This window comes from Aspergillus welwitschiae (genome assembly GCF_003344945.1).
Source record: "Aspergillus welwitschiae strain CBS 139.54b unplaced genomic scaffold BDQ94scaffold_2, whole genome shotgun sequence".
Classification (NCBI taxonomy): domain Eukaryota; kingdom Fungi; phylum Ascomycota; class Eurotiomycetes; order Eurotiales; family Aspergillaceae; genus Aspergillus; species Aspergillus welwitschiae.
This window is the reverse complement of record NW_020798696.1, coordinates 916,298-934,544: the sequence shown is the minus strand read 5'-3', so window position 1 is coordinate 934,544 and position 18,247 is coordinate 916,298. Positions and strand designations below refer to the sequence as shown.

At 50.7% G+C, this 18,247-nt stretch overlaps 9 protein-coding genes across 9 annotated transcripts; 4 read left to right on the top strand and 5 right to left on the bottom strand.

Annotated features, from left to right (window-relative positions):
• Positions 1-62: 62 nt before the first annotated feature.
• niaD (nitrate reductase NiaD) lies at positions 63-3,523 on the bottom strand (the record flags this gene model as incomplete). Its single annotated transcript, XM_026773437.1, has 7 exons — positions 2,746-3,523; positions 2,560-2,659; positions 2,245-2,503; positions 1,957-2,192; positions 1,682-1,905; positions 1,007-1,630; positions 63-952 (listed from the first exon to the last, which is right to left on the bottom strand). Exons 1-7 carry the CDS (start codon positions 3,014-3,016, stop codon positions 63-65), a joined length of 2,604 nt encoding a protein of 867 aa, XP_026631649.1. The 5' UTR covers positions 3,017-3,523.
• Positions 3,524-4,062, bottom strand: BDQ94DRAFT_46244 (uncharacterized protein). The gene has a single exon (XM_026775840.1). The coding sequence runs from the start codon at positions 3,914-3,916 to the stop codon at positions 3,641-3,643; it is 276 nt and encodes a 91-aa protein (XP_026631648.1). The 5' UTR covers positions 3,917-4,062; the 3' UTR covers positions 3,524-3,640.
• A 325-nt stretch (positions 4,063-4,387) lies between these two features.
• niiA (nitrite reductase niiA) lies at positions 4,388-8,639 on the top strand. Its single transcript, XM_026764442.1, has 9 exons — positions 4,388-4,862; positions 4,936-5,086; positions 5,179-5,718; positions 5,774-5,856; positions 5,909-6,424; positions 6,486-6,688; positions 6,740-7,212; positions 7,276-7,433; positions 7,489-8,639. Exons 1-9 carry the CDS (start codon positions 4,690-4,692, stop codon positions 8,483-8,485), a joined length of 3,294 nt encoding a protein of 1,097 aa, XP_026631647.1. The 5' UTR covers positions 4,388-4,689; the 3' UTR covers positions 8,486-8,639.
• Positions 8,640-9,915: 1,276 nt separating this feature from the next.
• Positions 9,916-10,416, bottom strand: BDQ94DRAFT_134306 (uncharacterized protein). Its single transcript, XM_026764441.1, has one exon. It carries the CDS (start codon positions 10,317-10,319, stop codon positions 10,053-10,055), a length of 267 nt encoding a protein of 88 aa, XP_026631646.1. The 5' UTR covers positions 10,320-10,416; the 3' UTR covers positions 9,916-10,052.
• A 6-nt stretch (positions 10,417-10,422) lies between these two features.
• BDQ94DRAFT_134304 (MFS transporter) lies at positions 10,423-12,813 on the top strand. Its single transcript, XM_026764440.1, has 5 exons — positions 10,423-11,118; positions 11,180-11,259; positions 11,321-11,596; positions 11,645-12,450; positions 12,502-12,813. Exons 1-5 carry the CDS (start codon positions 10,951-10,953, stop codon positions 12,684-12,686), a joined length of 1,515 nt encoding a protein of 504 aa, XP_026631645.1. The 5' UTR covers positions 10,423-10,950; the 3' UTR covers positions 12,687-12,813.
• A 371-nt stretch (positions 12,814-13,184) lies between these two features.
• Positions 13,185-13,525, top strand: BDQ94DRAFT_165737 (uncharacterized protein; the record flags this gene model as incomplete). Its single annotated transcript, XM_026770387.1, has 2 exons — positions 13,185-13,194; positions 13,284-13,525. The coding sequence occupies 2 exons, from the start codon at positions 13,185-13,187 to the stop codon at positions 13,523-13,525; spliced, it is 252 nt and encodes an 83-aa protein (XP_026631644.1).
• A 778-nt stretch (positions 13,526-14,303) lies between these two features.
• On the top strand, positions 14,304-14,802 carry BDQ94DRAFT_165736 (L-rhamnose mutarotase; the record flags this gene model as incomplete). The annotated part of the gene is made up of 3 exons (XM_026770386.1): positions 14,304-14,430; positions 14,510-14,646; positions 14,719-14,802. The coding sequence occupies 3 exons, from the start codon at positions 14,304-14,306 to the stop codon at positions 14,800-14,802; spliced, it is 348 nt and encodes a 115-aa protein (XP_026631643.1).
• Positions 14,803-14,965: 163 nt separating this feature from the next.
• Positions 14,966-17,094, bottom strand: BDQ94DRAFT_46128 (uncharacterized protein). Its single transcript, XM_026775839.1, has 3 exons — positions 15,698-17,094; positions 15,580-15,640; positions 14,966-15,529 (listed from the first exon to the last, which is right to left on the bottom strand). The coding sequence occupies exons 1-3, from the start codon at positions 16,520-16,522 to the stop codon at positions 15,072-15,074; spliced, it is 1,344 nt and encodes a 447-aa protein (XP_026631642.1). The 5' UTR covers positions 16,523-17,094; the 3' UTR covers positions 14,966-15,071.
• BDQ94DRAFT_134297 (kinetochore subunit FTA4 family protein) lies at positions 16,629-18,123 on the bottom strand. Its single transcript, XM_026764439.1, has 4 exons — positions 17,916-18,123; positions 17,607-17,775; positions 17,493-17,555; positions 16,629-17,438 (listed from the first exon to the last, which is right to left on the bottom strand). The coding sequence occupies exons 1-4, from the start codon at positions 18,079-18,081 to the stop codon at positions 17,132-17,134; spliced, it is 705 nt and encodes a 234-aa protein (XP_026631641.1). The 5' UTR covers positions 18,082-18,123; the 3' UTR covers positions 16,629-17,131.
• Between the last annotated feature and the right edge of the window lie 124 nt (positions 18,124-18,247).

Sequence of the window (18,247 nt, the reverse complement as noted above, 5' to 3'; positions counted from 1 at the left end):
AACAATGTCGTCTTCCTATACTAGCGACGAAGGCTATTTCCAGTACTGAGGAGGCGCTCCCCTTAGAAGAAATGAAGGTCCGACTGCGCCCATCCTTGCTCCAGAAGGATCTTCCTGGCGGACTCTTCCATGGCCTCTGGACCACAGATAAGCACCATGCTCTTGCCATCGGGAATGGCGTGCTCCTTCAGCAGGTCTTCTGATATACGTCCACGGCGTCCAGTCCAACTGTCCGGAGCCTTGGTTAAAGTGTGTACCACCTTACACTTCTTGCTATCCAACGCTTCATAGGCGTCCAGATCGGCGCGGCAGAGGATGTCCTCTTCCTGTCTATTGCCATCCAGGACCACGCATGACGTAGGGTCCTGCTTGTCCTGCATCACCGCACGTAGCACTTGGAAGATTGGCGTGATACCAGTTCCTCCGCAAATCATCTTGAAAGAACTAACATGGCGCTCTTTCCCGCTCACCAAGATCTTGCCGTTCCCAAGGTACTCGAACCTACCAGTGGGACCCTTGCAGTCGATCTCTGATCCCAACGCGAGCTTCTCTAAGGCCATGGTCATCTTGCCACCTTTGACTGTGGGCGTGTCGAAGTAAATTTTGACCAGCAAGTCCATGGTGCCTTCCTGGTTGGTATCGGAAATAGGGGTGTATGAGCGGATGATGGCTTCTTTGCTGGTAGGGTCGGCGACCTTGATCATGAGATGCTGGCCAATGGGCAGACCCAGGGTTTGTTTGTCGTGTTGGAGCTGGAAAGTGAAAATGCGCGTGTCCCAGGACACGTCCGTCCTCTTTACAAGTGTTGTCTTTGTCCATGATTTCGACTGAAGGAATGTTGCGCGAGGTTCATCCGATTGTGGTGCGTTGTCGTTCTTGAGCGCTTCCAAGGACGCCTTATCCATGGTTCCGATATGGTAATCGGGCATCATGGCTTTGGCTGTTTCGCTATCTGTGGGTGTGTCAGCATTCTAATTTCCATTGTTCGAAGGTCCCTAGGACGTACGGATTGCCAAAAATTCCTCAGAAACGTCGATGCCAGCAGACGAGATGATACTCTGAGCTCCTCCCGGATGACCCTCCAGGAATGCCGTGCCGTCGTACACTTCACCGTTCACGATGAACCAGGGCTTCTCATCGCTTGAGTTCTTCTTGAATTCTTGAAGGTCGATAATCCGGTTCACGCCCTCTTTCTTCATGTTGATCTCCTTCTCAGGCTCAGGCTCTGTCGGTTCCTCTCCTGCTTGTCGTTCTCCCCAGTAACCATTGACCAGATCACCCCCGGCCTTTTTGACGCGCTCCATCCATCCGCCGGGCCCAGTAGGATCTGTTGGGTGCTCGAACCTGAGAGTCCCGTTCTCCTTCGTGATGGTAACCCGGAACCAAGGATTGTTCATCATGCCCAGAACAGACCAATACATATCGCGTGGTTGGAGAGCCAAAGCCTCATCCATGGCTCGCACGAGAATGGCATCTGTATTCTCTAGCTCAGGAATGGCGATATCCAGCGACCAGAAGCACCAGCAGAAACAAGTCTCGCGCCAGGACATGTCTACTCTACCACCGAACAAGTCCCCTTCAAAGTCACGATACTTGTCTTCGGCATATGAGATGTTGGCCAATCGCCAGGCTAAAATCATGTTAGCTCTGCCTCAACACATTTGCGCGATGATCGTCGTACATTTGCCTTTATCTAAAGATATTTCGACTCTCGTAATCCTCCGACCGCCTCCTGCATAGGCATATCCTTTCACGTTGTACGACGGGCCTGCCGACGCAAGATCCAGCACCTCCTTATGCTCGGGGTATACAACAGAAGAGTTCACGTTAAGATCATAAATCGCATATCGGTCGTCGCGCCACCAGTTTGGGTCACTGGACGACATTTCAGGCGAAACCATTGTCCTGGATAACAGTTAGACAACGTACTCTTGTGGTCGGATAGGCAAGTCTTACGGTAATACTCGGTTGTCATAGATGTGGTACCAGTTATCACTGGGCGCATCAGTGAGAATGAGCTTCTTCAGCCATTTGACACTTCGGCCACCGATCTGGCCGGGTACGACAGCTCTCAAGGGACGGCCGTGATCAGGACGGAGATCCTCGCCATTCATTTTGTGGGCCAGCATGATTCCCCTATTGGGATCCATGGCCCAATTGAGTTTGATCGAGGTCCCGTAATACCCGTTTGGCTGAAAGCAAACTGTCAGAGCACTGCATGCATGGATGGATAAGGTAACTTACCAGCTTATCAGCTCCCTCCATGCAGACATACTTGGCTTTCCTCAAAGGCTTCGCACTCCGTAGGATATCTGCCATCATTGGGCCAGTCCAGAGAGCCGTCGACAGGCCGGCAGAACCCCATGAGAAACCTTTGGTCTTCCTGACCACATTCTGCTCCTTCCGTCTGTTTCCCGCACAGACGAGAGTGATTGGTGCTGTGATCTGATCGTATTGCTGCAAAATGTCCCGGAAGTTGAGGACAAGCGGCTTCTCCACCAGGCTGCATATACATTGTCAGATGATGACGCGATGTTTGAGGAAGTCGAGATTCCTTACCCTTCAATGCTAATCTCCCAATTGGGGATATCTTCGTCCTTCACCAATGGTACCGGGCCATGATTTCTCACATAGAACAGTTCCGGGGAGGTCAAGAAGCCTATTGGCAGGTGAGCATCGCTACGAATACAAGGAATTTTGCGCCGAGTTCAAAAAGAACAGGGCAGCAGGAAAGACGTTGAGTACCTTCGTCGTACAGCGCCGTGAGTGGAGGCTCGACATTGAAGGGATGAACACCGGTCAGTCTGATAAGGCGAGGGTCGCGCGGAACATGATAATCGGGGGTTGGCTTGTCTATACTGAGGACCTCGGTTGGCTCTTTTGACGGGGGCGGCAGAGGAATGTCTGAAAGTTCCACGGCAGGCAACTCCTCTTGGTGGACCTTGATCGGACCCGACTTGAGGGTGACCCCTTGAGCGGTGAAAGGCTCTGTCAGCACCTCAGTGACAGTCGCCATGGTATGTGTTTATGTGGTTCAATGGCCTCGAGGTGCCAAATAAGGCATGAGACAATATCAGGGATGAAGACGAGTATAGCTTAGGACCGATACAGAGCATGCAGAAGGCAGATGAGAGGAGCAAGACACTCATCCGGGGAAGACCAGGGTTAGCTACGGGAAAATTAATCGCTCAAAAACCAGATGACAGATGAACCCTCAAAACTGCCGGCTTTTGGATTAGCTCAACGGGGTGTGACCAGCAACGGCCGGGACCTGGTACTAAGTCCACGGAGAAGAAACAGGAGGTATTCCACCTCGTTTGAGATCTATTTTGGGGGGGAGGGCGTGAGTGAGGGCCAACATTCGGCCGGAGAGATTTCCGCGGGAGCCGGTGGATTCGAACAATGAGTGAACTAACAAGCAGAGATATGTAATAGTATTACTCCGTACTCTCCAGCAGGTCTAGTCATGGCCTGGTGTGTCCTCCAGTCGGGTAGACAGGGAGAACACGGGCTTCTCATTCGAACATTCCTACCGGGAATGTGGGAACTTGAGACCTGGTCCCGAAAAAAAAAAAGTATAAAAAACCAGGCATGAAAAAAAAACTGGAAACAAGCCTCTCCCGAGCAGCAAGCAGACTCACTAAACTAAACTCGATACTAGTGACAATTTGTGCTGTAATGGAAAAACAAGCCCCAGGAGGACAGCGGCCAGATCCACTTTTTTCCAAAGGGCTCCACCGCCGATTAATTGCCCATTAAATGCAGCAGGATTACGAAGTCTCCAGTTGACCGTGATTAATCGTGTATTCACGGTATCGGGGATTATTGAGCAAGTAATATTGCCTGGGACTGTTGTGCTTTTTGCCGCAGTGGGGGGGCGAGCAGGAAAAAGATGGAAGAAAAGAAATGGTCCCATCGGCCGACTACTAGTCAGTCAGTAGTCAGTAGTCAGTAGTCAGTGAGTGGACGTCTAGAACAACCGGTAGTATGTGAGTAGTAAGCCGTTAGTATGTAGCATGCACCTGCTGCTGGAAACCCAACGCATCCTCAAACCATCCATCGAATTCCCTCACAATGATGTGACTCCAGCAACTGCAAGGAGCTCCAGTCTCTTTCCCACCCGCATCTCTGGTACGTATACTTCCGATTGCGGCCAATCAGACGCTTATCAGGAACCGATAAGGAAGTCGCGATAAGCAACAGCCTCAATGCCTTCGTTTCTCCATCGCATCTCCGCGGAGTCGTGCTCGCTCGCTCAATTCATGCAGCCACTCCCCAATTACCGATCGAACCCATCGCATTCCCGGTTCTTATCCGTCTTTCCCCCTCTCCACGAACGGTGGCTCCTCTATGATCTGCATGGCGGGTCAAGAGGTCCCTGATTACAGTACGATCGAGCATGGACCCCCCCTCTCTCAACCGATTACCTCAGAGGTCATAGTCACCCCTCCAGTCAAGTCCCACGGAGAAACACAATCCAAACGCCCTATCGACCGTAACTCCGCGCAGTTATCGTTCGCCTCTCGGCGAGATAGATACAATGATGGTGGTTTGTTGCCTATGGCTGTGTAGCGCAACTCCGGTGCCGCTCGGGTTCCCTTTCCCCTGTGGCACAAACAAAACCGCGCTGGATTCCTCTTGGCCACTGTCATCGACGTAGGATTCCTTGATTATCCTCTGTCATCAACAATGCCTCTGTTGGATGGGTCTGGGAACGGTGACGCTGTCGTCATGGACAGCGTCCCCAGTGTTCTCTCTCCCGCAGTTGATTCCCTACCAGACCCGGCTATTCGCCGATCGGCTTCGAATAGACGCCAGAAGATCGTGGTGGTCGGCTTGGGCATGGTGGCTATCTCCTTCATGTATGTTTGGGTAGTCGAACACTGTTTATTGGCGCCGAAACTCGGAATACTGACTACTCCTGTTTGTTCTTAGTGAGAAGCTCGTCAAGCAGGACTCTGAGCGACGAAAGTATGATATCGTTGTAATTGGCGAAGAGCCACACATCGCCTACAACCGAGTCGGCCTCTCGTCGTTTTTCGAACATCGCAAGATCGAGGATCTTTACCTGAACCCGAGAGAATGGGTGAGTACTCCGAGTCCGCAGAGTTTCCGATCCGCGTTCGGGATGGGCGGTCTTGGTTCAGACACTAACGCCGACGCCGGTGCCCTAACTAGTACGGTTCCATCAAAGACCGATCCTTTGACTATCATCTCAACACTCGGGTAACCGACATCTTCCCCGACCGCAAGACGGTCAAAACCTCGACTGATGATGTTATCCCCTACGATATCCTGATCCTGGCTACGGGCTCGGATGCCGTGCTGCCCACGCGCACCCCAGGACACGATGCCAAAGGCATCTTTGTTTACCGGACGATCTCGGATCTGGAAAAGCTCATAGAGTTTGCGTCAAAGCATAAAGGTGAGACGGGCGTTACTGTAGGAGGTGGTCTGTTGGGTCTAGAAGCAGCCAAAGCGATGACAGACCTGCAAGACTTTGGTAGTGTCAAACTCGTCGATCGCAACAAGTGGGTGTTAGCGAGACAGCTCGATGGAGATGCTGGCACCCTTGTGACCCGCAAAATCCGAGAGCTGGGATTGGATGTGCTACATGAGAAGCGGGTTGCACGCATAAATACGGATGATGACAACAATGTTACTGGAATTGTCTTCGAGGATGGGGAAGAGCTCAGCTGCTCGTGCATCTGTTTTGCTGTACGCTCCTGTTTGCCAACGCCAGCTGCTTTTGACGCGCTAACTCTCAGAATAGATCGGAGTCAGGCCACGAGATGAGCTGGGCGAGTCTGCGGGAATCCAGTGTGCTGGAAGAGGAGGTTTCGTTATCGATGAAAGGTATAGTCACTGCTTGAATTTTATTTTGATACATACTAACACACTACAACAGTCTCCAAACATCCATCGAAGACATTTATGCGATCGGCGAATGTGCTAGTTGGGAGAACCAAACCTTTGGTATCATCGCCCCCGGCATCGAGATGGCCGATGTGCTCGCATACAACCTCACCAACCCCGACAAGGAACGCAAGAGCTTCAAGCGACCAGACCTCAGCACCAAGCTAAAGCTGCTAGGTGTAGATGTGGCCAGCTTTGGAGATTTCTTCGCCGATCGGGATGGACCCAAGTTCCTCCCCGGTCAGCGGCCGTCAATGCCCTCCGGAGATGTAGCTGAAGATGAGCCGCCTGTAAAGGCCCTTACTTACAAGGATCCTTTTGGCGGTGTCTACAAGAAATATCTCTTTACAATGGACGGCAAATATCTCCTGGGTGGCATGATGATCGGAGATACAAAGGACTACCTCAAGTTGAATCAGATGGTCAAGTCCCAAAAAGAGCTGGACGTACCTCCCAGCCAGTTCATTCTGGGAGCTCAGAGCGGCGGAGAGGAAAACGCCGACGATCTGTAAGTCATTCAATCCGGTCAGACTCCGAAGTAATTTGCTAATTACTCATTGCGTTTATAGGGATGACAGCACTCAAATTTGCGCCTGCCATAATGTTACCAAAGGCGACTTGGTTTCAAACATTAAAAATGGCACCTGCAAAACCGTTGCGGAGGTCAAGTCGTGCACTAAAGCGGGAACCGGCTGTGGCGGCTGTATGCCGCTAGTGCAATCGATCTTCAACAAGACCATGCTGGACATGGGACAAGAAGTCTCGAACAACTGTATGTATCCACCTATTTGGGGCTGTCGGTATTCTTCTAACGTGTATGTAGTATGTGCTCATATTCCACACGCGCGGGCCGATCTCTACAATATCATTGCCATTAAGCAACTGAAGACGTTCGAGGATGTCATGAGGACGGTCGGCAAGAACCCCGACTCGCTTGGCTGCGAGCTGTGTAAGCCTGCAATTGCCTCGATCCTCTCCAGTCTTTTCAACAGACACATCATGGATAAGGATTTACACGAATTACAAGAAACCAACGATCGGTTCCTTGCCAACATTCAGCGCAATGGGACCTTCTCGGTTGTTCCTCGAGTGCCTGGAGGGGAAATCACCGCGGACAAATTGATCACGATCGGGCAAGTCGCTAAAAAATACAACCTTTATTGCAAGATTACTGGAGGTCAGCGTATCGATTTGTTTGGGGCTAAGAAGCAGGATCTGCTTGACATCTGGACGGAATTGGTCGATGCGGGTATGGAGAGCGGGCATGCGTACGCCAAGTCACTTCGCACTATCAAGGTATGTATCTCCATGATGATTCGCTGATTATGTTGGGTCTGAGAACATACTAACGCTTCTCAGAGCTGCGTGGGGACCACATGGTGCCGGTTCGGTATTGGCGACAGTGTTGGCATGGCCATCCGGCTAGAAGAGCGCTACAAGAGTATCCGCTCCCCGCACAAGCTAAAGGGCGCTGTTTCCGGCTGCGTGCGCGAATGCGCAGAGGCACAGAACAAAGAGTGAGTTTTACATACCTGTTAGTTATCCTTAGGGCATCTGGCTAATCTGCTTCAGTTTCGGTCTCATTTCCACCGACAAAGGCTTCAACATCTTCGTTGGAGGCAACGGAGGTGCCAAACCTCGGCATTCCGAGATCCTCGCCAAAGATGTTCCGCCCGAGAAGGTCATCCCGATGATCGATCGGTATCTTATATTCTACATCCGCACAGCAGACAAGCTGCAACGGACAGCTCGCTGGATTGAAAACCTCCCGGGTGGTATTGAATATCTACGTGAGGTAGTCGTGGAAGATAAATTGGGCATTGGGGCGGAGATGGAACAGCAGATGCAGGATCTGGTTGACAGTTATTTCTGCGAGTGGACCGAAACAGTGCGAAACCCCAAGCGGCGCAAATACTTCCAACAATTTGCCAACACGGACGACACGGTCGACACCGTGGAGGTGATCAGGGAGCGCGATCAAGAGCGCCCGACCTACTGGCCTAGCGAACCGGCCAAGGAAGACTTCAAGGGTCACCAATGGTCCACTCTCTCGTGGCAGCCGATCATCAAGGCTGACTATTTCTCGGATGGCTCGCCACAGATGTCATCCGCCAATGTGAAGCGTGGGGACACGCAGCTGGCTATCTTCAAGGTCAAGGGCAAGTACTACGCGACGCAGCAGATGTGCCCTCACAAACGGGCGTTTGTCCTGTCAGACGGGTTGATTGGCGACGACGACGCCGGCAAGTATTGGGTGTCATGCCCCTACCACAAGCGCAATTTCGAGCTCAACGGGGAGCAGGCAGGCCGATGCTCGAATGACGAGAGCATGAACATCGCAACGTTTCCGATTGAGGAACGGGATGACGGGTGGATCTACCTGAAGCTGCCGCCTGTCGAGGAGCTCGACTCGGTTCTGGGAACGGAGAAGTGGAAGGTGCGAAAGGGCGAGGCGCCCGATCCTTTCAAGAAGCATGACAAGAAGTATAAGGGGATGCGAGGGAAGAAGGCGGGCGAGAAGGCATCCGGGTGCGGTACGGCTGCGCCGTCCACCGTGATTGACTGGTAGCCGGTTCGTCTGTGGCGACGGTGATAATGATGATGATGATGTTATGATTGGAGCTAGGGCTTCTTTGACTGGATTCGGACGTTCATCCACAGCACACCATGTAATCTATTCTATGTATCTTCCAATACCAGTTCCACACTGTCTACTATTCGTATTACACTTAATCCTTAGTGGTGGCCCAGGGAGCCCCCAGACGACACACACGACTGGACGACTGGAACCCATCGTGGATATTAAGATGGTGCCATATTCTGCCCGATGCAACTGCTGCCTATATTAATTGCTGTTAGTCCATGCTCGGGGACGCCATACATAAGTGAGCAGGTGCTAGTCCGGCCTCCAGGAGCTTACACTGGGGGCCCGGGGCAGCCGTTCGTAGCCGAGGAGCGTTCGTTGTATTTTGTGGTTTTACCTTGCGTGCCTTGCATGGCCAATTCCAGTTTTGCACCAAAAGCAGCCCGGCGTTCCGATTTAGGGCAGCGGCTGTCAACTTGTCCGGGCCCCCCTAATGGGCGAGTGCTGATTGGCTGGGACGAGGGAGTTATCAAGGATCAGCCCACGAGGTGGCCCGTGCATTACATTTCTTTTTTCCTCTTTTACAATTTTTCCCAACTGGGATTGCTTTCTCATTGTTTGGGTCTCCTTATCGGCCAGTTTCAGCCTATCTCTCCAGTGTCTGATACGAAATCGGATGCCGAGGGTTCCTATATCGGGAGTGAAGAAGTATCATTGTACTACGTAGACAGTTGATCTGCAACCCCCTTTTCTTTTTTTCTGCTTTCCCTTTGTACATCTTCCATCCGGACGGAAGAGAGATGGATCCCTGAAGCAGTTCGAAACCGGGTCGAGACAACGACGTACAGTACTAGATGACTGGATATCCACCTGCCAAAGAGGCGAGGAATACGTAAGGAGGTAGTGGCCCCCGTTATTAATTTACAGCCGCCCCATCTGGCTGGCCACTACGGGAGTAGTCTATAGTACGGAATAGTAGCTGGCACCTCCTACTATACCCGACTGGGGATGTATGTTGTAGACTCTCGCAAGGTCAAGCAATGGCAAGCTTCAGGAGGGAAAATTTTTTGCTAGCTCGTAGACGAAGGGGAAATGGATACTACTAGGACTTGCAAAGTATTTCAGCCGGAGGTTTGAGGAGGATGACTTGCGGTGACGATGGCCCACTTGCCGGTGGGTTTGAATATTATTTTTTTTCTTATTTGTATTTCTTCTTTGGTTATGAATGTCTATTTCAGGATGAGAGAAATTGAAAGTGACCGCGTCGCTTCCTGAGGCCGCGTCTCCATCCCGTGATACAGTTACCGTTAGTCTAGTAGGAGGAGTAAGTGAGTAAATGAGTGAGAGAGTGAGTGTGGCTGCCTCTTTCCCTTGGGTCTCCCTCCCTATCTATTCCGTATGACTAGTCTATCTCTCGCCAATCTCTCTCTACCATTCCTCCCCTCCCTATCCCTCAACGCCCACATCCCCCCCGGAAATACACAAACAGTCATCCTTCTTCCCATCTACAATCCCGCGGAGTTACTTCTCCAGATCTTCTACCTTATCCTTATCAGTTCCCCAGAACCATGCCAATCATGCCCCAAACTGCCGTGCAGAGACCCTTGCTTATCTCCAGCACTGGTCTCGTTGGCCCACGCCTCCTGATGAGGGTCATGAACTGGGCCTCGATCGCCATGCCATGAACCCTGAGGTCATCTTCCTGCTTAGGTCCATGACTAGTGACTCCGGCTTTCAACGCTGGACGGTTTCTCTTACCGCGCGACCCAGTATCCACAGCCACGCTCAACCCGACTACCAGCTGTGGATCCCCGGCCATTGCTCCTAGATTGAGTTCACACGCTTGCCTTGGTTCTGTTTATTTCGCTGCTGTTGCTGCTGATAATATTTTATTTAATTTTTTTTTTTTTTTTCTTGCTGCCACACTGTGTTGGGCTTGACCCATTTCCTAGGAGATACTGATTTATGTTTCCTTGAATGTTGTGTCGTTTAATTTTATCACAAGCAAGCCACACGCATCAATCAAATGGTAATCAGACCGCTGACCCTCCTAGGAGATAGATAACTAGATAGATTGATGCCTTGAATGAGGCCTCCCACACGGGGGTGTCGGAGCGTTTCCTACGTCTGAGAAGAACGTTTCCACTTCTTGAGACACTATCCGAAGCACCGGTCTATATATACACGGCCTCTCCATCGATCTAATTCGGTCTTAATTCTCCTGTATTGCCCTATACCACACCCTCCAGTCTCATTGCTCTTCCGTGGGGACCCAGTCGTCCATTTGTCTGCTTGCATCTAATACACCCTGGTGGTGGTTTTTCGTCGTTGTCGTGATACCCTTCCTCTCTGTGCATACTTGAAGCCCTCCTGTACTTTACATCCTTGCTGTCTCATCAGTGACACAGTTTACCATCAATTGATCTTCCATCGACGGAATTTGTCTGGCGATGGATCGCGTCAAGCTCCTCTTTGCCTCTCCGGAGATTAACCCGAGTAATCGCAAAGCACAGTCCATTCCCGTCCTCAACCCGTTTGACAAGTATGGTCGGGTTTTCTTCTTCTCATGGCTGGGATTTATGGTGGCTTTCCTGTCGTGGTATGCCTTTCCACCGTTGGTAAGTGATTCCTAACCCGGATGCATGCATGAATAAAGGCTGACATAGGTTCCTCATCTAGTTGACCGACACAATTCGCCAAGATCTTAACATGACAGAGACGCAGGTAGCAAACTCGAACATTGTTGCTCTGCTTGCGACGTAAGCCTTGCCCGCCTCAACACTCCTGGTGATATATAGACATCCGTTGACCATGTGCTAGTCTGCTTGTGAGATTCGTAGCAGGACCCCTCTGTGACAAATTCGGTCCTCGTCTGGTGTTTATCGGGCTGCTGCTTTGTGGGTCAATTCCAACTGCCATGGCGGGTCTTGTCACCACTCCTAATGGCCTGATTGCCCTGCGCTTCTTCGTGGGTATCCTCGGAGGTACCTTTGTCCCATGCCAGGTCTGGTGCACGGGGTTCTTTGACAAGAAGATTGTTGGGACTGCAAATGCTCTGGCTGGTGGCTGGGGCAATGCTGGTGGTGGAATCACATTGTACGTTGAACACTGTACCTGTTTGATCATTTGGCTTACTTGTCTCAGCTTCGTTATGCCCGCTGTGTTCGATTCCCTGGTCAAAGTCCAAGGCTTGACACCACACAAAGCATGGCGCGTGGCATATATCGTGCCGTTCATCATCATCGTCGGGGTTGCCCTGACCATGCTCTTCGTATGTGAGGACACGCCAACGGGGAAATGGTCGGAGCGTCATCTCTGGGTGAAGGAGGCCACTGAGTCCGAGGGCAAGATTATTAATGTCAACTCGGGGATTCCGTCTAAAGCCCCCTCGGTGTCCGATATGATGGCGGATGTGGAAAAGAAAGGCGGCGCCCAAACCCCCATCTCCCTGGGAGCCGAGTCCCAGCAAATTGGCCAGTTCGACGCGCTGAGGACGGACACGGTCGTAGCACCCACACGCAAAGAGGCCCTGAACGTGCTCTTCAGTATGTTCACTGCAGCCGTCGCCATCCCATACGCCTGCACGTTCGGTGCAGAACTTGCCATCGAGTCCGTTCTGGCAAACTACTATGTAGCGAATTTTCCCAGCATGGGACAAACTGAGTCCGGACGATGGGCCGCCATGTTCGGACTACTGAATATTATCTGCCGACCGGCCGGTGGCTTCCTGGCCGACTTTCTGTATCGGGCCACACAAAGCCTATGGTCAAAGAAGATCCTGCTGGTCTGCTTGGGACTCGTCACGGGAGCTTTCCAACTCGCGATCGGACTGACCAACCCCAAATCCGAGGCAACCATGTTCGGCCTCATGGCCGGGCTTGCCTTCTTCCTCGAAGCCTGCAACGGTGCCATCTTTTCTTTGGTGCCTCACGTATACCCATTTGCCAATGGTGAGTTCCCGTTGATACTTATTTTGAATGACTCTGTACTAATGATGATAGGTGTCGTGTCGGGTGCCGTCGGCGGCATGGGCAATTTTGGCGGAATCATCTTCGCCATTATCTTCCGCTACAATGGGTCGCACTATGCTCGATCACTCTGGATCATCGGGGTGATTTCGCTGGCAGCGAACGTATGCATCTCGTGGATCCGGCCGGTGGCGAAGAACCCGGTTGTGAGGCAGTGATGCATTTACTATTTGTTTATGAAAAGATCTTGATGATAGTCTAGCACATGCGATTTCATGTCTATATAGTAATCGATATATATGGGAATGAGCTTCTACTTTGCTGTTCTTCTGATCTTCGTCGTGGCTTTAGTTCCTCCACCAAGTCTGCGCACGCGTATAGTAGCCCCGTCTGCCCGAGTTAGCAACTCATGAAGCAGTCGAAGTAACCATGGAACCCAAATTCTAGAAGCCATATACAGCACACACCGCACAAATGTAGATCGGATAATAGATCCCCGGAAGACAGCGGAAAGTCAAAGCGCAATGATGATGGCATAGCGAATACTTTGAGTTTCGGGCCCGTTTATATGAAGCTAACCATATGGTCGGGAGAACCATTCTACCTGACTACAATTGATATAACTTGATTCTTCCATTTATCCTATCTAACTTGAAATTGAATTAACTACATAGTACACTACTTCTACGATATAAATATCCGAGATACCACCGAAAATGTCTCAACGTACGTGACCCCATCCCTCATTTCCACCACCACCACCATCCCCTTATATAAATAGTATTTATTTACTAATATAATACTATATGTTATAGACCACGAAAACATCTTCGACAAAATGTTCCACCACCACAAACACCAAGACTCCCAGCAGAGTGCCAGCCAAGGGAAGAACGACAGCGCCCAATACGCCTCTCAGCAGAGCAACCTGCACGAAGAGGAAAGTCAACCCTCGCATCATGGAGAAGAAGAGGGGGTGGTGAATAGGTTTGAGGATTATATTAAGGAGGATGAGGAGTTGGAGAAGGAGGGCCAGACCTATGGGGGGTTAATGTGATTACTTTTATTTTTTGTGGTGGTGTTGTATGAGGATGGATTGGGGATCGTTAATTCGAATAAGGTGTTTGGGTGTAACTATTTGTTACTATGTTGGATGGAGTATGGTAGTGTGGGTAGTTTGTAATGTATGGAATCAGTAGGAAATATACTAAGTTGCTGGTTCTGTATATTCAATTGGGATGGGTGGGAGGATGTCGAGTGAAAGAATTTATATAAATATCATATTTACCTGGGAATTAGTACCATATTCTTATCCAAGCTAGTAGTAGTAGTAGTAGTAGTAGTCGTTGATGCTACCACTAATCTACAGATCCTGTAGTAGATCATGCATGTTACCACTATCACAGTGAAGATCCAAGAGCAGACAGAATACTAGTAGTAGTAAATTAGTACTAGTACCGCAGATACTAAAACGAGGCCACCGCTAAAGGTAAACAAAATACTACCACTTACTAGTAAGTAGTTCATAAAACAACTATTATACCCAAACTAGAATATGTATCTATATCTGCTATACAAACAACTCTATCCTACTACACATCAAATAAACATCATCCCCCCACTCCAACTATAACAATGAACTAACAACTAACTAACTACCCCTCCCTTCGGCCCATCACATCCCCCAATTCGGGCCATCATCACCCCGAATTCACATAAAAGCATACATATACACCACCATACCATCATCCCCTATCCTCACTTCCCAGCATTCATACTTTACCCAGCATTGAACCTCACTCTCAATCCACCTCCCCGATCCACCAACTGCAAAAATGCCCACCCGCCGCATCGCCCAAATCGTCCACCTCAAGCCGTCCGCCATCGCCGCATACAAAGAATGTCACGCGAACGTATGGCCCGAAGTTCTGCAACAGATCAAGGAGTGTAATATTTGCGATTGTACATTTCCCCCCAGAATTCTCCCATTTATATATATATATATAAAACAAGTGTAAAGCTGATATGGGGCTATATGCAGACTCTATATTCTTCGATAATGAGCGGACGTTGTTCGCAACATTCAAGTATGTTGGAGAGGACTTTGAGGGGGATATGCAGCGCATGAAGGCGAATCCGAAGGTCAGGGAGTGGTGGGCTTTGACGGATGGGATGCAGGTATGTTCATCATTCAATCACTTTATCGAGATGAAGAGGAAGTTAGTGATGCTTACATACTATTGTGTGTAGGAGAGTCCAGTGCCTGGGGCTGTTGGAAGTGCTGAAGGTCCTGGGTGGTGGAAGGTATTGGACGAGGTGTTCTATACTGAATAAATTGTACGAATATTGAATTTCCTTCTTTTTTCCACTTCTCACAGGTATAGAAATACATAAAACTACTTAACGGATCTCATTCGGATCCCATATACAAGCCATGCAACAATGGGTATCTTCGCCGGGAAAATCCGTAGCCGCAAATCAGCTGCTCCAAAAACGCCTGCTCCCTCTAACGCAAATATATCGGTAACCAATCGTTATAGCTCGTGTAACACCACCAAAGTCAATGCCAACCACCAGGGTATGGGCAGCCCACGGTGTCGGTCTCATTCGGCGCTGCCGGGGACATCCTTCAGGATCTCCCATCCAAATTCGTCCTCTGGCCTCTCGGGCTCCATACCAAGCGCATTGCGGTACGCCCGCACCTCGTTCTGTAGGCCTGCAACGATTCGGATAGGCAGCTCTTCCTCCTCGGAGCGGAGACGGTACGCCGTCCGAATCATTTCGGCACACTTCATGGTCTGCGCATGCCAGTAGTCACGGTCTAAGCGGCTCTCCAAGTGGGAGTCACGCTCCGCTTGGAGCAGGTTGTTGTAGTGGCGTTTCTGAGACAGATAGTGCATGTTGTTGTTTTGGCAGTAGTTGCGGATTTGCTCGACCATCGTCCCGAGGGTCGCCTCATATTCACCGATCAATTTGGCATTCTCCGCCTGCTCGGTTCGTAAGACCTCAACTAAACGTCTCTCTTTGGCGAGGGCACGCTCGAGCTCGGTAATACGGGCACCTAAGCGTGTCAGCAGCCGTCCACACAGGAACATCCAAGCAACCCCTTACCAGTGATTTCCCCATTCACTTGCTGCAGGGTCGGGTTGGCACCTTCCGATCCAGAACGTTTCTGTCCCTGTCAGCCAGGTTAAACCAGACTATTTATATACTTCCATGGAAGACATACCATAATCTCTTCAGCACTAGTTACTATACTTTTCGTCATTTCACGGTTGTTCTTCAACACGTCGCTCAACTCCAATACCATATCGTAGAGGTGATGCAGGTCCATCTGATGGCCCGCGTTCATAGGAACTGCGCCGTTCATACCAGGCATTCCGCCGCCGTTGACCTGAGCCGGTGGGTGAGGCATCGCAGGCGACATCGAGGGACGGGGAACATTGGGCATGCCCGAAGCACCGCCGGAGCCATCGCCGTAGCTGGCAAACATGGCCGACCCAGGGCTACTACCAGTCATGCCCCCACTGCTGTTCATCGACATGTTTGCGGTGTCAAAAGCGTTGTTTAATAGGGTGAACTCGGGATCGACGGCAGGATCCGGTTTAGGGAGGTTATGGTCGTCGTCAAAGCCGAACCCAGAGGTCTCTAATCCCAACACTTCTTTTCTGAATTTCTCAAGGTCACGACGAGTAACGTGGGTGGAACGGCGGCGATGCCCACGCACAAAGGGTGCCTTGGAATCAGGGGAAGGCGTAGACGCGCTGATGATGCCGGGTGAAGAGGGCTCACTTTTGCTGTAGCTATTGGTGTGCGCGGTCGGAGTCAAATCGTCAAGACTAGGGAAAGGAACCGTTGCGGTGAGAGCAGCAGCAGACAATGGAGAAGCCGCAGGTAAAGCTGGTCGATGAGGGTCATCCACCTCGTCCTGATAGTGAACCGTGGCCGCGGAGAAGCCAAAACAGTCAAGCGTCGGGAATTCGGAGGATTCCAGCCGAGCACCAGCCTCGGCAGCGCCACAACTTGGGGCGGTGGCCGCGCCAGAATTCTCCATTTGCAAGTCAAGTGACAATAGGTAAACTAACTTGTGGTAGTTATGCCAAAGGGGGAAAAAAGGACAAAAAGAGTGTGGTGAATGAAGGAACAATAAGAGGAAGGGAAATCGATAGATGGGTAGGAAATTAAAATGGGGGAGCCAGTGAAAGAGAAGGAACAGAGCAAGTGCTGCTGCTGCTGCTGCTACTACTCTGTAGTCCCAAACAACCGTTTGGCTCTCGTTCTTCTCCCTCCTTCTGGTCTGTCACGGGCACTTGCTATGATCGTTGCAGCCGCAGTCAATCGCTTGGTCCCCCCCTTGCAACTTCTCAAAGTTCCGGTAATTGCATGGGAAATCGTCTAATTATAGCTGCCCAAGGAGACCCGCGGCGAAGAGTCCAAGAAAATTGAGATCTACTGATTGATTATCCAGCTGCAATGGTTGCCATGCATCTGTGCAACCTCTTTGCCGGCAATGCCGCACTCTCAATCTTCAAAGGTTATTATGTACGGAGGCGCAACGCTCTCATAAATGTAGGCAAGGCATGCGATTTAGGTATTCGGGCATCCTTCCATTCCATTCAATGCATGAAGTCATTCTAGCCGGGCCCTTCCTCTTTATTTGTCATCACGTCATGTCCAATAAGGCATCTAGTTTCTGGTCGCACCCCAGATACGGCTTGTCTTGCTCCTGAGCGCCCAGTTTCTTCTTTCCCTGCTCGACTCGACCGCCAACTCGCGCAACCAGCATCCTCATCTTGTCTAACTCCTGGACTAGCTCGCCATCTCTCGTCACCAGATTAGGCTGGATGTTTTTCTGCGGTTCCCGGAACGGCTCCAGTAATTGCTGCAACTGTCGTAATTGATCTAGGCGCCGTTGTCGCTGTTGCCGTAAACGATCCAGATCCGTCAGACGCTCCCGTAGTTCTTGGTATCTGTATCACAATTAACCAGCTGAAACTGCGATCGGTGCGAGGGGTATCCCAGACCTAGCCCGCTGTGCTTCGCTCGCGGATTGGTTTTCCAGCTCCAACGGGAGTTGTGCGATATTCCTGCGATATTAGATCTATCCCATTTCCCAGTAGCGGAATTCCAGGGCTCACAGATGACTGGATAGATCCACTGATCTCTCGACCCCTTTTAACAAAGATCCCGGGTTGGGGATTGCCTGGGTCACCGATGACCAGTATAGGCTGGTAATTTGCTGAGCGACATGCTGAACAGCTTGAGAGGAATAGACGATGCGGCTGTGTTGTTTCAAAGCGGCGTTTACTGGTGTCCCATAGGTTCATTAGAAACATACGCAAATTGAAGAATGATATGCTTATTGACCACGGTACAGGGTGAGCAAGCTTGTGCTGAAATTACAGGCTGGTAAAAGTGAAGACTCAATTCTGGATGCTTGCACTTACACTTTTGTAGGACATCACCGACCACCTTATCACTGAGATCATCCTCTTCGGTCTCAGCGGCGTAGTTTCGCCAGTCCTCGGCTGGCTCGAGGCCTTCAGATAGAATTCGGACTTGCGCCCTGATAAAGGACGACTTCAGCTCGGAGATGGTACGAGTAGATTCCATGGCTCCATAGTGAGGGATTGTGATCGGCCCAGAGGATAAAAGAGGACCATCGCGATTTCAGCTTCACTGAACGCGTCCGGCGCTATCGATAAGCATCCACGTGACGGATACGCAGTGCCCCCTTCCGCCAACCTGCCATCGATCGCCCATCATTGCAAGAAATTGA

Coding starts and splice junctions, on each gene's coding strand:
- BDQ94DRAFT_46128 (XM_026775839.1), bottom strand. CDS start 16,522: ATGGAGAATTCTGGCGCGGCCACCGCCCCAAGTTGTGGCGCTGCCGAG. Junction 15,641..15,697: donor CTAGTGCTGAAGAGATTATG/GTATGTCTTCCA, acceptor TGACAGGGACAG/AAACGTTCTGGATCGGAAGG. Junction 15,530..15,579: donor AGTGAATGGGGAAATCACTG/GTAAGGGGTTGC, acceptor TGACACGCTTAG/GTGCCCGTATTACCGAGCTC.
- BDQ94DRAFT_46244 (XM_026775840.1), bottom strand. CDS start 3,916: ATGGGACCATTTCTTTTCTTCCATCTTTTTCCTGCTCGCCCCCCCACT.
- BDQ94DRAFT_134306 (XM_026764441.1), bottom strand. CDS start 10,319: ATGGCCGGGGATCCACAGCTGGTAGTCGGGTTGAGCGTGGCTGTGGAT.
- niiA (XM_026764442.1), top strand. CDS start 4,690: ATGCCTCTGTTGGATGGGTCTGGGAACGGTGACGCTGTCGTCATGGAC. Junction 5,719..5,773: donor GCTCGTGCATCTGTTTTGCT/GTACGCTCCTGT, acceptor CTCTCAGAATAG/ATCGGAGTCAGGCCACGAGA. Junction 5,857..5,908: donor GGTTTCGTTATCGATGAAAG/GTATAGTCACTG, acceptor ACACTACAACAG/TCTCCAAACATCCATCGAAG.
- BDQ94DRAFT_134304 (XM_026764440.1), top strand. CDS start 10,951: ATGGATCGCGTCAAGCTCCTCTTTGCCTCTCCGGAGATTAACCCGAGT. Junction 11,119..11,179: donor GGTATGCCTTTCCACCGTTG/GTAAGTGATTCC, acceptor TTCCTCATCTAG/TTGACCGACACAATTCGCCA. Junction 12,451..12,501: donor CGTATACCCATTTGCCAATG/GTGAGTTCCCGT, acceptor TAATGATGATAG/GTGTCGTGTCGGGTGCCGTC.
- BDQ94DRAFT_134297 (XM_026764439.1), bottom strand. CDS start 18,081: ATGGAATCTACTCGTACCATCTCCGAGCTGAAGTCGTCCTTTATCAGG. Junction 17,776..17,915: donor CGGTGATGTCCTACAAAAGT/GTAAGTGCAAGC, acceptor ATGGGACACCAG/TAAACGCCGCTTTGAAACAA. Junction 17,556..17,606: donor GTGGATCTATCCAGTCATCT/GTGAGCCCTGGA, acceptor CTAATATCGCAG/GAATATCGCACAACTCCCGT.